The sequence below is a fragment of the Salmo trutta genome, chromosome 24 (assembly GCF_901001165.1).
Source record: "Salmo trutta chromosome 24, fSalTru1.1, whole genome shotgun sequence".
NCBI classification, from domain to species: domain Eukaryota; kingdom Metazoa; phylum Chordata; class Actinopteri; order Salmoniformes; family Salmonidae; genus Salmo; species Salmo trutta.
This window is the reverse complement of record NC_042980.1, coordinates 31,160,046-31,175,313: the sequence shown is the minus strand read 5'-3', so window position 1 is coordinate 31,175,313 and position 15,268 is coordinate 31,160,046. Positions and strand designations below refer to the sequence as shown.

General features: G+C 41.0%; 1 protein-coding gene across 3 annotated transcripts; it reads left to right on the top strand.

Moving 5' to 3' along the window:
- Positions 1-1,680: 1,680 nt before the first annotated feature.
- On the top strand, positions 1,681-15,080 carry LOC115161100 (hydroxyacid oxidase 2-like). Of its 3 annotated transcripts, none has more exons than XM_029711843.1 (9): positions 1,681-1,871; positions 2,988-3,048; positions 11,587-11,739; positions 11,885-12,036; positions 12,152-12,441; positions 12,758-12,976; positions 13,419-13,577; positions 13,665-13,734; positions 14,128-15,080. In XM_029711843.1, the coding sequence occupies exons 2-9, from the start codon at positions 3,029-3,031 to the stop codon at positions 14,181-14,183; spliced, it is 1,119 nt and encodes a 372-aa protein (XP_029567703.1). In that variant the 5' UTR covers positions 1,681-1,871; positions 2,988-3,028; the 3' UTR covers positions 14,184-15,080. The 3 variants fall into 3 exon arrangements, with proteins under 3 accessions (XP_029567703.1, XP_029567702.1, XP_029567701.1); XM_029711842.1 differs by having other exon boundaries at positions 11,569-11,739; positions 12,152-12,435; XM_029711841.1 differs by having other exon boundaries at positions 11,569-11,739.
- Positions 15,081-15,268: the final 188 nt, after the last annotated feature.

Sequence of the window (15,268 nt, the reverse complement as noted above, 5' to 3'; positions counted from 1 at the left end):
TGCAGTTACTGTAGATGAGAGGAGTGAGAATACAGAGTATAGATGAATCATGACGGCTCATTGTCAGTTAAACTGTGAGTTATGCTCCCTGTCTCTCCCAGGCATTAAACACTGGAGACATCCATCATTCATTCAGTACATGACATTTACAGCAACTCGTGTGTTCACTTTAGGGCTTTTTCACTCTACTGTTCACTCTACAGTAGAGAAGCAGAGAAACAACTACTGTATATCTGTGCCTGTGTAACAGATGGGGCTTACACCTGCTGTCACTGCATTGTGGATTTCTGTATAATGTGTTTATTTTGATTGCCGCATTAGAACAGGTCTCCAATTTTTTAAATTTTTTTTATCAGAGTAAAAAGTTTAAGAACTTTTATTGGCCTAAAATCTGACCATCTTCTGTTCCCAACTTTTACCCTCACAATTTAGTCAACTGCATGTACAGTTCACAACGCAATCTGTTGGGTGGGTAATCTGCCACACATTTGACTCCTAGTCCCTGGTCACATACTGCTTTCCCCTGATCTAAGAACTGTGATCAACAGCCAGCCTTATGGCCTCAATGCAAGGTGGAATGAAACAATGAGACGCAAACACCTGAGACTACAAACCTATGTAATTTAAGAGGGCAACTTTGACAGAGGTATAGAAAGAGTTGAGGATGCTTGCCAGGGCAGGAGAACACCTTAACAATTCAACAAACATGTTCTGGACTAGCCAAGCAATAGCCTGAGAGAGAGACAGCATGTGGAAGAGGTTTTCTCCCCTCCTCTCCTAACGTGTCTGAGGAGTTGGGAGCGAGATAGACGCAGTGATAGGCATCAGAGCCAGCTGTGGAATAACACAATTTACACGTCACTTAGAGCAGGTAACAGAGCCATGGCCCTCAGAGGGGCCGCCAACGTGTGAGACTTGGCCAAAGCTTTGGAGTCCCAACCCCAGTCTCAACCCCCAGCCCCTGGTCTGCACCTTCACAGTCTTCGAATTAAAACAAAATAAAACACTCAGCAAAGAGCTGTTTTAAGAGACCTGGCTCTGTTACTGCAGCGGTAAAATTGACTAAGAATAAACCGAATTCCAAGGTAGTAATGAAATAGAGAGACAAAATCTAATTTAGCACCACTACACCCACTGCTGTTTTAGAACGCTTGAACAACGTTTCAGGGAGTTTTGTTACGTTCGTGGCAAGTTCAGACACAGTGACATTTATTGAATTCACTCTTATTTTCTCACTCTCTCTCTGTGTCAATCAATCTCTGTTTCTCTCTCGCTCTCTTTCTCTCTACTCCATCCTCCTTTCTATGTAGTGAAAAGATGTGTAGTGTGGGTATACAGCCTCCTTTGTAGGACATTTCCAGAGGACTTTGACAGTAATGATTTACAGTCAGCGGGGTACTGTGCACATGAAAAAAATAAGACAATAATGAATCAAGAATACAAAAAGCGGTAGTCATTCAACTGTAACCAGGAGGACAGGATATACATGAATGCACACGCACACTGTCTCGTAAGTAATGTGACTGTCGGTCACTCACCCACTCACTCTCACTCACTCATTCAGTCACCCACCCATCCATCCATACACCCATCAATACAATTGAAGAGAAGGGTTGCTATGCTATCCTATCTGCCCCCCTTTATCAGGCATGTACAAAGAGAGAACAGGGGCCCCATACTGCTGACAGGGGAGGTTAGTATTGAGCCAGTGTGTGTGAATGAGTGGTGGGGGGCGGTATCAAAGGAATTCTCCCAAATGGAGTGAGTGGAGCTAGAGTTGCCCTGCCCCTGACACTGTCCTGCCCTGCACACTTGTGTCATATGAGAGGTGACAGGCTACGAGAGCAAACTAGGACAGGTTAAAGGACAAGGTAAGACACCTCACATTTTCCTCCTGTGTGGTTGCCCCCAGGGCCTTTTTACATCAGCTACTGTAGGACTACATCTATTAACATAGTAGAGACAGGGAGAGAGAGAGAGGGAGAGAGGAGAAGACACTGTAAACAAAAACCAAAACAAGATGTACATTGCTCAGTAACGACATCACTGCCTGTATCTTTGGAAACTGATATGTAGCTGCTTTCTTTGATAAATATCAAAACATCTGAAGTCATAGTTATTTACATGTCATGTGATCTACAGTAAACCAAACCTTGAATTTTTTTCAAAAGGTCATTTTATTTTCTGTTATATGTATGCTATTTTCCATAGACGTTTATTATAATACACACAGCTGCTCTTCTAGAAATGTACCATAACAATGTGCTTTGAAGTCCCATTGAGAGTGCCGAAATGACCCACATTGACAGGTGTATAGAGGGAGGTAACTTATCATTCACAATCTATAGGACACAGGTTAACATTCATTTAACATCATGTTCATCGAACGTGACTGATATTTGTGGAGAAACATTACTTTAGAACTGATCGGATCTGAACCTTACCTGCAAGTCTATCTTGCAAATTCTATAGAAGACATAATTGAGGGGAAATAGTATGATCATTGTTTAAACAACTCATTTAAAGGTTTTTGATGTCAACTCATCTAAAGGTTTTTAATGAAGGCCTCAGAATTCACAGTAGGCCGCTATGCATTTGAGATACAGTATTATGTCAACAGCCATTTTCATTTGAATGGCAGCTCAGTATACAGTATACTGTTGCTGAACAGTAGGTATTGTACATGTCATGTTCTCTCGTTGAATGTGTGATAGCCTGGCATATTATACAGGTAGAGATTGAACAGCTCTGTTTATAATCCCTTTACTCTGTATTGCACTGCCCTCAGGTGTTCATAGATCACATTGTTGTCAATCACAGCATGGGAGTACAGCATGTACAATCAAAAATTACACACACCGCATAACAATAAGCATAATTGAGTTTTTATGATTTGTGTTTTTTGGCATTGTTTTATTGAAGGTTGACTATATTTTTTTTGCTTTTCAATCTGGGGAAAAATAATTAGTATCTTCATTTTCTTCCAGGTTATGACTCTGCCAGGAGTATTGAAGTTCATTCAGAGACAATGAGCACCAGCTGTAAACGGTGAGTGGTTCTCCATGGATGGTTACTCAGGTCAACAGGTCAACTCAGTGACTGTCAGATACAGTGACATACAGTAAACTCAGATAAAACTGCACAATAAAAACCTCTGTCAGGCAAACTCAAAGATAAACCAGTGTCAGTTGAGGAGTCACTAACAACCCTGTGATAATTTGGTATGTAGACTACAGTAGTTGTTCAGGTTATTGTGTGCAATGTACTCCAGGTCTGTGGTAAGTCACTGACCACCCTACTATACATGTACTGTAGTGCTGTGTGTTACTGACCATGCTGCGGCTTGCCACATTCTGTGTGTTTTATGTGTAGGCCTAGTATGTATGTCCCCATCTGTGCTGTAGTATGTAACGTGCAACCCCCCTCCCTTCTCTGTGGCTTGCTGTGCCATCAGCACAATTCCAGCCTCTGTAAGCACAATAACGCCAAAGGTCACGGCGGGGTCACACTCACTGCCAGTGTTAATCTCTATGATAGTTTTATTTAACTCACACAAAAGCACACAATCACACAATTGGAATAGATCTAACTCTGAGCTGCATTGCTCTGTTAACCAGACATTCCCGAATGGATTTGTGTGTGTCTATGTCACTGAGGACTAGAGTGATTAGTTGTATCAGAATGATATTAGTAGACCCTTCATAATGTCATTTGACACATTGCTGTGTGTGTTGCATTTCAGCTGTTTTGCTCACATGAGCACCTCTATTGATTTTTTTTCATTTTTTTTCGCAGATTGACATTTCATGAAATGACAATGACTAGATGAATACATTTATTTAAAAAAATGTATACTGCCTGTTAAATGTCCAGACCAGTCTAAATCCACTTTTTCTTACTAAAAGTGGATGGCCAGAACTTACCCATGCTGTTGCACAACGATTTAAATCAATGAGTCATCGTTTTAGTCAAAGTATGATATATTTTCGCTTTAAGTGACAAATCCGACCTGAACACTTCCTGCAAATCCATGTGAATGCAGTGTTTTTTCTTATGCTATTATATCCAAATTCTTTTCAGCCTACATTTAGTTTCAGGGCTGAGTTTAATTTGAATGTTACCATCCACCAGCATGGTGTTGTTTATTAATCAGAAACAGCTGCAAAGTTCTTCCCCTTCATGACTGAGATGAGCCAAACAGCCTTGTGTCCACTTGGCCGCCTGAGCCATGGAGAAAATTAAAATAGTGGGTGCAAACTTGTGTTTTTGCACTAGGGCTGTTCTAGTCACAGTATTACCGCAACACCACAGTCATGAGTCAACACCACAGTCATGAGACCGCAGTAAAATTCCATGTGACCATTGAGTCACAGTAATCTCCTGTTATGCACTCTGGACATGCATTGGTAGTATGTACCCAACTTGCTAACTACCATCAGGTCCTAATGGCCTGGTACTCAGCACTCTATTGTCCCTCTAACCACTCTGATGTCAATGCAAATGTTATCAAAAGTCACATCAATCACTTGTCATCAAAACAATATCACACATTTTTAAACTCACCCCACTGTGATGATCAATTTGAAGAAAGAAGTTCAACAGCAGGTTGAAACTGAGTGTAAAACATGGTAATTGTGAATGTTGTTTTCAAGCCTAACTCAACGAAACAGATTTGACTTTGACAAATTAAGCACTGGGTAGATGCAGGAACAGGGTTGGAGAGCCCATGGTATACAGTTTGGGCGGAATATAACCTGTCGCGCAGAGCATGCTCCTCACACAGTAGTTGATGCTTGGATTTAAATAAGTGTTCTCATATCTATTTGTCAGCTTGCTAATATTAAGCACATGATCTGCTATAAAACCGAAGTAGCCTACCAGGCATCATTGAAAAACGGACGGCGGGAAAGCTTGCTGCATCCATTCTCTATTCCAGTGCATACAGATGACATGCATTTTTCCTTTGCCCCTGTTCCTGACCATTTAAATTGAGAATAGTCCTTTGCCCCTGTTCCTGACCATTTAAATTGAGAATAGTCTGATCCAGAACATTCCAAACATGCTCAGTGGGTGACATTTGCAAGCAGGCCATGGAAGAACTGGGACATTTTAAGCTTCCAGGAATTGTGCACAGATCCTTGCGACATGGGGCCATGCATTATCATGCTGAAACATGAGGTGATGACGGTGGATGAATGGAATGACAATGGGCCTCAGGATCTCATCACGGTATCTCTGTGCATTCAAATTGCTATCAATAAAATGCAATCGTGTTCGTTGTCTGTAGCCCATACCATAACCCCACCGCCACCATGGGGCACTCTGTTCACAACGTTGACATCAGCAAACCACTCGCCTACACGATGCCATACAAGGGGTCTGTGGTTGTGAGGCCGGTTGTACATACTGTCAAATTCTCTAAAACGACGATGGAGGCCGCTTATGTTAGGGAAATTAACATTAAATTCTCTGGCAACAGCTCTGGGGGACATTCCTGCAGTCAGCATGCCAATTGCACACTCCCTCAAAACTTGAACATTTCAGTGTGGCCTTATACTGTCCCCAGCACAAGTTAATGATCATGCTGTTTAATCAGCTTCTTGATATGCCACGCCTGTCAGGTGGATGGATTATCTTGGCAAAGGAGAAATGCTCAATAACAGGGATGTAAACAAATTTTGTGCACAACATTTTTGAGAAAAAGCTTTTTGTGCGTATGGAACATTTCGTGGATCATTTATTTCAGCTCATGAAACATGGGACCAACACTTTACATGTTGCGTTTATATTTTTGTTCAGTGTATATATATATGAGCATTTTATAAATGGTATAATTGGGTGAAATGATCCCGCCGTCACCCCAAGATTAATGGTTTTGACCACTAAAGTTTTGCTTCACTATTCGCTCCCCTGCTTTGATTGGTGTAACAGCTAGAAACGACAAGTGTGTAAAGGGTGAAATGGCACCATTGAAAGAAAATTCAAGGAACTTACCGTATATAGTGCCTTCAGAAAGTAGTCATACCCCTTGACTCATTCTATTTGTTCTGTTACAGCCTGAATTAAAAATGTATTTAAAAAAAATCACACACATAATGACAAAGTGAAAACATGTTTTTAGACATTTTTGCAAATGTATTTAAAATAAAATACAGAAATATCTCATTTCCATAAGTATTCACACCCCTGAGTCAATACATGTTAGAATCACTTTTGGTTGTGATTACAGCTGTGAGCCTTTCTGGGTAAGTCTAAGAGCTTTGCACACCTGGATTGTGCAACATTTGCCCATTATTCTTTTCAGAATTCTTCAAATTGGTTGTTGATCATTGCTAGACAACCATTTTCAGGTCTTGCCATAGATTTTCAATCAGATTTAAGTCAAAACTGTAACTCGGCCACTCAGGAACATTCACTGTCTTCTTGGTAAGCAACTCCAGTGTAGATTTTGCCTTGTGTTTTAGGGTATTGTCCTGCTGACAGGTGAATTAATCTTCCAATCTCTAGTGGAAAGCTGACTGAACTAGGTTTTCCTCTAGGATTTTGCCTGTGCTTAGCTACATTCCGTTTCTTTTTTATCCTGAAAAACTCCTCAGTCCTTAACAATTACAAGCATACCCATAACATGATGAAACCACCACTATGCTTGAAAATATGGAGTGTGCCCCAAACATAACACTTTGTATTCAGGACAAAAATGTATTGCTTTGCCACATTTTTTGCAGCATTACTTTAGTGCCTTGTTGCAAACAGGATTAATTTTTTGGAATATTTGTATTCTGTACAGGCTTCCTTCCTTTCACTCTGTCAATTAGATTAGTATTTGTAGAGTAACTCAAATGTTGTTGATCCATGCTCAGTTTTCTCCTTTCACAGCCACTAAACTCTGTAACTGTTTTAAAGTCTACATTGGCCTCATTGTAAAATTGTCATGCCCTGACCTGAGAGAGCCTTTTTTATGTCTCTATTTAGGTTTGGTTAGGGTGTGATTTGGGTGGGCATTCTATGTCCTTTTTTCTATGCTTTGTATTTCTTTGTTTTGGCCTGGTATGGCTCTCAATCAGGGACAGCTGTACATCGTTGTCGCTGATTGGGAGTCATACTTAGGCAGCCTGTTTTCCTTTGGGGTTTGTGGGTAGTTAATTTCTGTTTAGTACCTGACAGAACTGTTTGGCTGTTGGTTTCTTGGGTTTTTTTGTTCAAAGTGTTCTATCTTTAATAAATTCATGATGAGCACTAACCACGCTGCGCCTTGGTCTACTCTCTTCAACAATTGCCGTTACAAAAATCCCTGATCGGTTTTCTTCCTCTCCGGAAACTGAGTTAGGAAGGACGCCTGCATCTTTGTAGCGACTGGATCTATTGATATTCCATCCAAAGTGTAATGAATGACTTCTCCATGCTCAAAGGTATATTCAATGACTGCTTTTTTTACCCATCTACCAATACGTGCCCTTTGCGAAGCATTGGAAAACCTCTGGTCTTTGTAGTTGAATCTGTGTTTGAAATTCACTGCTTCACTGAGGGACCTTACATATAATTGTATGTGTGGGGTACAGAGATGAGGTAGTCATTCAAAAATCATGTTAAACACTATTACTGCACACAGAGTGAGTCCATGCAACTTATTATGTGCCTAAGCACATTTTTACTTCTGAACTTAATTAGATTTCCCATAACAATAGTGTTGAGTACTTATTGACTGAAGACATTTCAGCTTTTCATTTTTAAACTTGTAAACTTTTTGAAAAACATAATTCCACTTTGACATTATGGGATATTGTGTGTATGCCAGTGACCAAAAAATCTAAATTTAATCTATTTTCAATTCAGGCTGTTGTAACACAACAAAATGTAGAAAAAGTCAAGGGGTGTGAATACTTTCTGAAAGCACTGTAATTACTGAACATGTCATTTGCGGCGTTCATGAGCAAAGTCATTGTAGTCTATCATTTAACTTCCCCTGTAAGAACCATGAGCATGGGCTTGCTTGGTGCCGTGTTGCTCAGTTAGTAGAGCATGGTGCTTGCAATGCAAGGGCTGTGGGTTTGATTCCTACAGGGACCAGTATGAAAATGTATACACTGTTGCTCTGGATAAAAGTGTCTGCTAAATGACTAAAGTATAAAATGCTTTACTGCAGCCTACCTACCAAAGGTTGCACCATGTCCATTACAATGTAGAAAAACACGTATCTTTCAATAGTTATCAATATGACCAGAGTTTCATCTTATTCTTTATAACTCTTTCAATGGCAGATTCACGGCTGCAATTTATGGAGGATGCCAAAACTTAAAATAGCAATAGATGGCAAAGACAGCGCAGTGGTTTCCATCTGTGGGAAGTTTTCCCTATGACAAATCCAGCTCTAGAGCCAGCTGGCTAATCTTTTGAAAAAAACACAGCGACAACAGAACATTAGCTAGCTAGATAAGATTAGCAAGACAGCTAGCTAGCTAGGTTTAGATTAAATTTATTTGCACCAAAGAAAATAAGTGATATACAACAATACAGATAAAAACAAATACATTAAAAAATGGTGTGCAGGTGGGTTTGGAAGCCCAAAGGCTTATATAAAAACCACAAAACAATATACAATACATAAGTACAACAAAACCCACCAATCATAAATGTACAAATAAACCGATTAGCAATCACAAAAAATAATAAACAGTATATGTTTTGTTGAAATGTGTGTGAGTGTGTGAGAGTTGGGCTATATGGAGGAGATTACTGAGTAGTTTGGTTCATCAGGCTGACCCCCAGTCTTCATTATTGAGGAAATTTTGGCAATGTGAAGATAAGAATTCCAGAGTATGGTATCTCTGTATCTGAGAGAGAATTGACTACGTGAGGTGTGGCAGAGGGGAAGGTGAAGGTTATCGCAGCGTCTTGTGTTATATAGATGGATTTCAAAATTAACCTGGAAGAATCCATGGAAGGGGTTAGGTAAACTGTTTTTGAGGAATGAGTATTTGTAGATGAAAATGCATAATTGGCGTACATTGATGTCGTATATAGACAATATTTTGAGTTTCTTAAAGGTGCAGATAGAGCCAGGTAATTAGAGGAGGTGGCCAGTCTTGCAAATTTATTTTGTAAGATGAGTAATTTTTGTATGTAGGAGGCATATGTACTGGCCCAGACAATATAACAGTAAATGAGATATGGGTAAATTAAGCTATAGTAAGGAAGCAAGACTGATGAACCAAACCATTAATCTTCCTGATGACACCAACAGATTTCATCACTTTGCTGCAGACCAACTGAATATGATCTTTCCAGGACAACTTTTCATCAATAAGAACTATGAGGAATCTAGTGGGTGTGACTTGATCCATATCAGTCCCACCAATTGGGATTCTGGCTTTTTCTTTTTTACAATATTTCTTGTTCTTACTAGTGAATACAATAAAGTTAGATTTTTTTGAACATTTAAAGATAATTTGTTTATCTGAAACCATTGAGAAAATTTGGTCATGCCTGAGTTGGCTTCATTAATTGGTGAATCAAAATTCTTGTGTGATAAAATCAAATTGGTATCATCAGCAAAGAGAATGGGAAGTAAGACATTTATTTTGTATGAATTTTTTATTGAACCTTTATTTAACTAGGCATGTCATTCTTATTTACAATGACGGCCTACCCCGGCCAAACCCGGACGGAGCTGGGTCAATTGTGCGCCGCCCTTTGGGAAATAACTATATAACCAATTATATGTATAATCAGCTATATACGGTTAGCATGCTAGCAAGCTACACTGACAGCTGTCAGTGCCCTATTTGTTGATGTTTATCAACTCCACATGAAAATTCCAACACCTAATTTGTGAATATGTATAAATAGCCTTCGTCATTCTTCGGAGATGAAACCTAAATGTGCATTTCCTCTCTAGGACATTACATTGAAATACTGGCGTACACCCTATCCTATCCAATGCCGTAGAGAAAGAGATAGGTGAAGTCAAACTAGCCCGGTTCATTGGAAAAGGTACATTGCTAATATTTTGTGGTAGCCAGGCTCGGCAAGGGAAGATTCTGCAAATGGAAAAGCTTATTTGGAAGAAGATTAAAAGCCATGTCCCTTGTGCTTATGCTAGCTTGAGGAGAGTCATCACTGGGGTCCCAATATCTATGTCCATAGATGATATTAAAGAACATGTGAACGGAGAAAGAGTGATAGAGGCCAAAAGGTTGAGCTGTAGAAAAGAGGGTCAAAGAAGTGAAAGCTTATCAGTGCTGCTGAGGTTTGAAAAGGTTTTACCTGGAAAAGTACAGATAGTTTCAATGTCAGAGAATTTGTCCCATCCCCATGGCCGCGTTTAAATGCCAAAGAATGGGTCATGTAGCTGTTCAGTGTAAAGGAAAGAAGAGATGTGCCAAGTGTGGAGGGGAACATGATTACGGTGAATGTGGAAGCAATATGAAGGTCAAGTGATGTAATTGTGGGGGGAACATAGTGCAGCATTTGGTGGATGCCAGGTGCAAAGAGAGGCTCAGAGATATAGAATCATTCATGATGTATCATATGCAGAGGCTGTAAAGCAGATTGGTGGAATGAATGTGCTGTGTCACTTTGACACTTTGGTAGTGAACATAGTTTTCATTGGTAAGGTTATCAACACGACTCGGTTTGTGGAAAGCACAAATGCCAGGTTGAAGGTTATAGTGGATACGACAAAATAGTTATTAAGGGTAACATATGTTACTGTTGAAATGGTAGAAGTTAGTAGGGATTTATTTGGTCTTTAAATGTTATTTTCTTAGTAGTACAGAATTAAGCAGACCATGATTGATTGCACACTCCAGCAAAGTAGGTGGCGGCATGCACCTTAAACATTTGTTTGTGGACCGCCATGATATCATAGAAGAAGAAGAAGAAGAAGAAGTAGTGGCGTCAGCTTCCTCTGGGGGGGTCTATAATAGTTAAACTACTCAAATTAAGACAATGAGATTCATAGGCTGCTGTAATTATTTTTTAGAAAAGGAAAAAGATGAATATGACTGCACTGTTATGTTTTCTGGCATTTTGATTGTGTAGATTTTTTTCTCTGTTGTGATAATTGCTTAGTATTGTACTAGTCCAGTAGGCATATTTGCAAAAAACGTGTGTTGACAAGTTGGCTAGTTATGTATTGTGTCCGTAATTAACTTTAGGTTATTTGAGGTCATCTCTGTGCGTACAGACCCAAGCCCAGCTGTATTTCCAATGCAGTGTGTAATGCAGTGTAGCTTAGTTTTATTCACCATCCCAGCAGCGCAAAAGACTCGCTGTTGAGCCAAAATCATTTGGGTCGAAAGTTCCGAAAGCCAGGTTATGGTGACACCACAAAATCTTCCACACTGTATTCTTGTGAAATATGCACCAGAAGCTGTTTGCAGTTATTGTATGTGTTTCAATTGCACAATTTACAACTCCTTTCAGCTCACAACAAAGTACAGTGTTTTTACTGTGTTAAATCTCCATCAATGCCATAACTATTTCTCCAGTTCTGCTTTTAATACAGGCTTACCTGATAGTGTAATTGACATATTGATAACATTGCTTTACATCTGCTGTCCCTGACAGTGATCATATATCCCACAGAGAGGGGATCCGCTGTGCTGAGATGGCTATGGTATGTCTCACAGACTTTGAGGAGTATGCCAAAGAGCACCTCTCCAAGGCAACCTGGGACTACTACGCAGCCGGAGCAGACGAGTGCTGCACCAGGGACGACAATCTGCTGGCCTACAAACGGTAGGTACCTCTCCCTGTCCTGTAAACTACAAGACATACAATTCAATGTCACAAAAACCACTCAACAACACCACACGTCAAATTGGAGTGCTAGGAAGATCTAGTAACAATGTGACTCAAAATAATCAATTTGTCTCTGTCCCAGGATCCGTCTGCGACCACGGATTCTACGGGACGTGTCAGTGAGTGACACCAGGACCACGGTGCAGGGCACAGAGATCAGCTTCCCTGTGGGCATTGCCCCCACTGCCTTCCATTGCCTGGCCTGGCACGAGGGTGAAATGGCTACTGCCAGGGGTGAGCACTAGGAGGGGTTTAACAGCTGTAGAGGTTGAGCTCTGCAGGTCAATAGCTTTGTTGTCACCGAGTATCCTAGCGGTGGTCAACTCAGAATCTCTCTCTCTTTCCTCAGGTACGGAGGCAGTGAACACGTGTTACATCACCAGTACCTACTCCACCTGCTCTGTGGAGGAGATCGTGGCTGCAGCACCTAACGGCTACCGCTGGTTTCAGCTCTATGTGTACCGGGACAGGAAGCTGTCTGAGTCCATCGTTCACCGTGTGGAGGCCCTGGGATACAAAGCCTTGGTCCTCACCGTCGACGTGCCCTACACTGGGAAGCGCCGCAACGATATACGCAATCAGTTCAAGCTCCCGCCGCACCTCAAGGTCAAAAACTTTGACGGGGTCATCCAGGTAATGGTAAAATAAACATATTTTTTGCTTTCTTTTCAAGATCAAATATTTTTAACAGTAATGATTTATCCGTAAAATCATATTGGGACCATTTCTCGGACAAAGTTTAATCATAATTTTGGGCTAAGAAGCACTTTCAATGAAGAATCTCTATTGAACATTTAGTCCTTTTTAGTCCAGGACTAGGCTTAATCTGTGTCCAGGAAACTAGCCCATAGTGCGCATAGTACAGAGACAGTAGCTGCATTTCCCCTGAGGCGTCCTTCTGTGTGTATATGTTACTGTACTGTATATGTTTGTGTACTGCATTTTATGTCTGTAGGAGGCTGCGAGTTCTGAAGAGTATGGTATCCCTTCCAACACCCTGGACCCCTCCATCAGCTGGAAGGACGTATACTGGCTGCAGTCTCTCACCCGCCTGCCCATCATCATCAAGGGCATCCTGACCAAGGAGGATGCTGAGCTGGCCGTGGAGCACGGCGTCCAGGGTATCATCGTGTCCAACCACGGAGGACGCCAGCTGGATGGAGGGCCCGCCACGGTAAGAACGGGGACAAATTACACCACCTCGTCCTCATGTCCCCTCTATTTCACTCTACAATCAGCAAGCCAAACAATATTTAGTTCATGAAATGGTGATATTAAAGGACAGTTAATATGAGGCCTCCTACTGTACAACAATGGAGGTTGAACTCTAAGGGAAGATCTCAATTGCATACTTCTCACATCCTCTCTCCTTGTCTCCTTCTCAAAACCCATTGGATGAGATGCCAGTTCCTCCTCTCTGACCTTCTTCAATGGGTTTTGAGAAGGAGGCTAGGAGACTAGGAGAGAGGACGCGAGGAGTATGCAATTGAGATCTTCCCCTAGAGCTTAACCTCCATTGTTGTACAGTAGGAGTCCTCAAATGAACTGTCCTTTGTGTCATGGCTAAGTAGGATTTTCTTCTCTACCTCCCTCTGCTCTCTCTATCTACCACACAGATAGATGCCCTATCTGAGATCGTGGATACGGTGCAAGGGCGTATCGAGGTGTATCTGGACGGGGGGATTCGCACCGGTAGTGACGTGTTGAAGGCCGTGGCTCTGGGAGCCAAGTGTGTGTTCATTGGGAGGCCAGCCGTGTGGGGCCTTGCCTATAAAGTAACTATTAACGTTTTGTGTCATCGACCTATTAAGTTAAGATACTGAGAGTAACGAATGTCTTGCTGCCTGTGTTTGTTCCCTCAGGGTGAGGAGGGAGTGAGGGAGGTACTACAGATCCTCAACGATGAGTTCCGTCTGTCAATGGCTCTGTCTGGTGAGTGAGGAACAAAACTTCTTACATATAAATGAAGGATATTAATTTGAGCCAGTTTGCTACAACAGGAAAATAATTCTACAGCAATAGGAAATGTGAATTATTATGTGGATTATAATTAATGGACATTGTTGTAGGGGTTGATATATTTTTCGTTAGAAGAAATCAAGTCTGAATTTTCAAAGTGGAAATGACAAACTTTTGAAGCCTTTTTAAACCTCAAATACACTACACATTTGCATTTCCTGCTGTGCAAGAAAATTCTTAGCAACAAATTAAGATTCTACATCTGTAATTATATTTTTCCAGTCTGAGATTAAAAATCCTTAGCTATCATTACATCAACCTCATAACAATGCAACACTAATGTTTTGTTGGTCTTTCCTCCCCCAGGATGTAGGAACGTGGCTGAGATCAACAGGAACCTCATCCAGTTCTCTAAACTGTGACTTGACAGCAGGGGTCGCCAGAACCAGCCTGACGACTATGACGACGCAGCAAAACGGAGCAGTCTTCTCAATCAGTATGACTTCGAACTAAACTGGAATTTGGGACAACAAAACAATACCTGTCACATGAATCATAATGAACTGAAACTGAATCTGACATCAATCTAATACATCCTCAACTTTAATAGTTGAATCCAATGTGGCTGCCTGAGTTCTTGTGGGGAAATGACTGGTCATTTCAATACAAGCAGCTTCCATATGATATAACCAGCAAAATATGGTTATCACTCAGCTGAGATATGTTGACATGATATAGATCATGCCGTTTAACCTATTCCTAACTCTCAATGGCTGCAGGCCCAGTGTTAACCCATGTATGGGTGAGAGAGGCCTGATATTGTGTCTCTGATATGGTGACTAAAGTTTAGTGAATTGTGAAGGTGGTCTGCTTTTAGATCAACGTCTAACAGAGATCCCTCAGTCAAAGCAGATCTGAGGGTGAAATTATTGATCCCTTCTGGTTTGATTGTAATAACTGTTCTGGATGGTGAAGTGGAATACGGTTGTGAATGCAGCAGTGAGAGGAGTGTGGTTGATTGGTTGATAGAGTGATGTAACATGGCCGTTTGGCATTCCAGTTCCTAATCCTCTGAGAACAACAGTGTGATTTGATGTAGAACACTGGAGACACAATGACATAAACTCATAGAAATAAGAATGAATAGAATGGACTTGGAAGCGCTAACCCTGGCAATTGACTGGTAAACTCATGGGTACACTTGCAATGGCTGCCTGGTGTTATGATACAATAATTTCCATGGTATTTTGGAATGTTCCATCAACTGATTCTGGAGTGCTGTGATAATGTAGAATGTTCATTAAAATGATGCTAACTGATGTGGCTCATGCAATGGAGTGTATTCTTATAATGTCAGTTGAGTTGACTCAACAAATCACAGTACAGATTGAAGGGATTCTTCCTGATTTTACATCCTGGCATGGGTACACTCAAAATGGCTGCCAGTCCACCCATTATGCCATCATTGACTTGAATTGAGATGCCCTTTTATGCCCACTACTGTAAA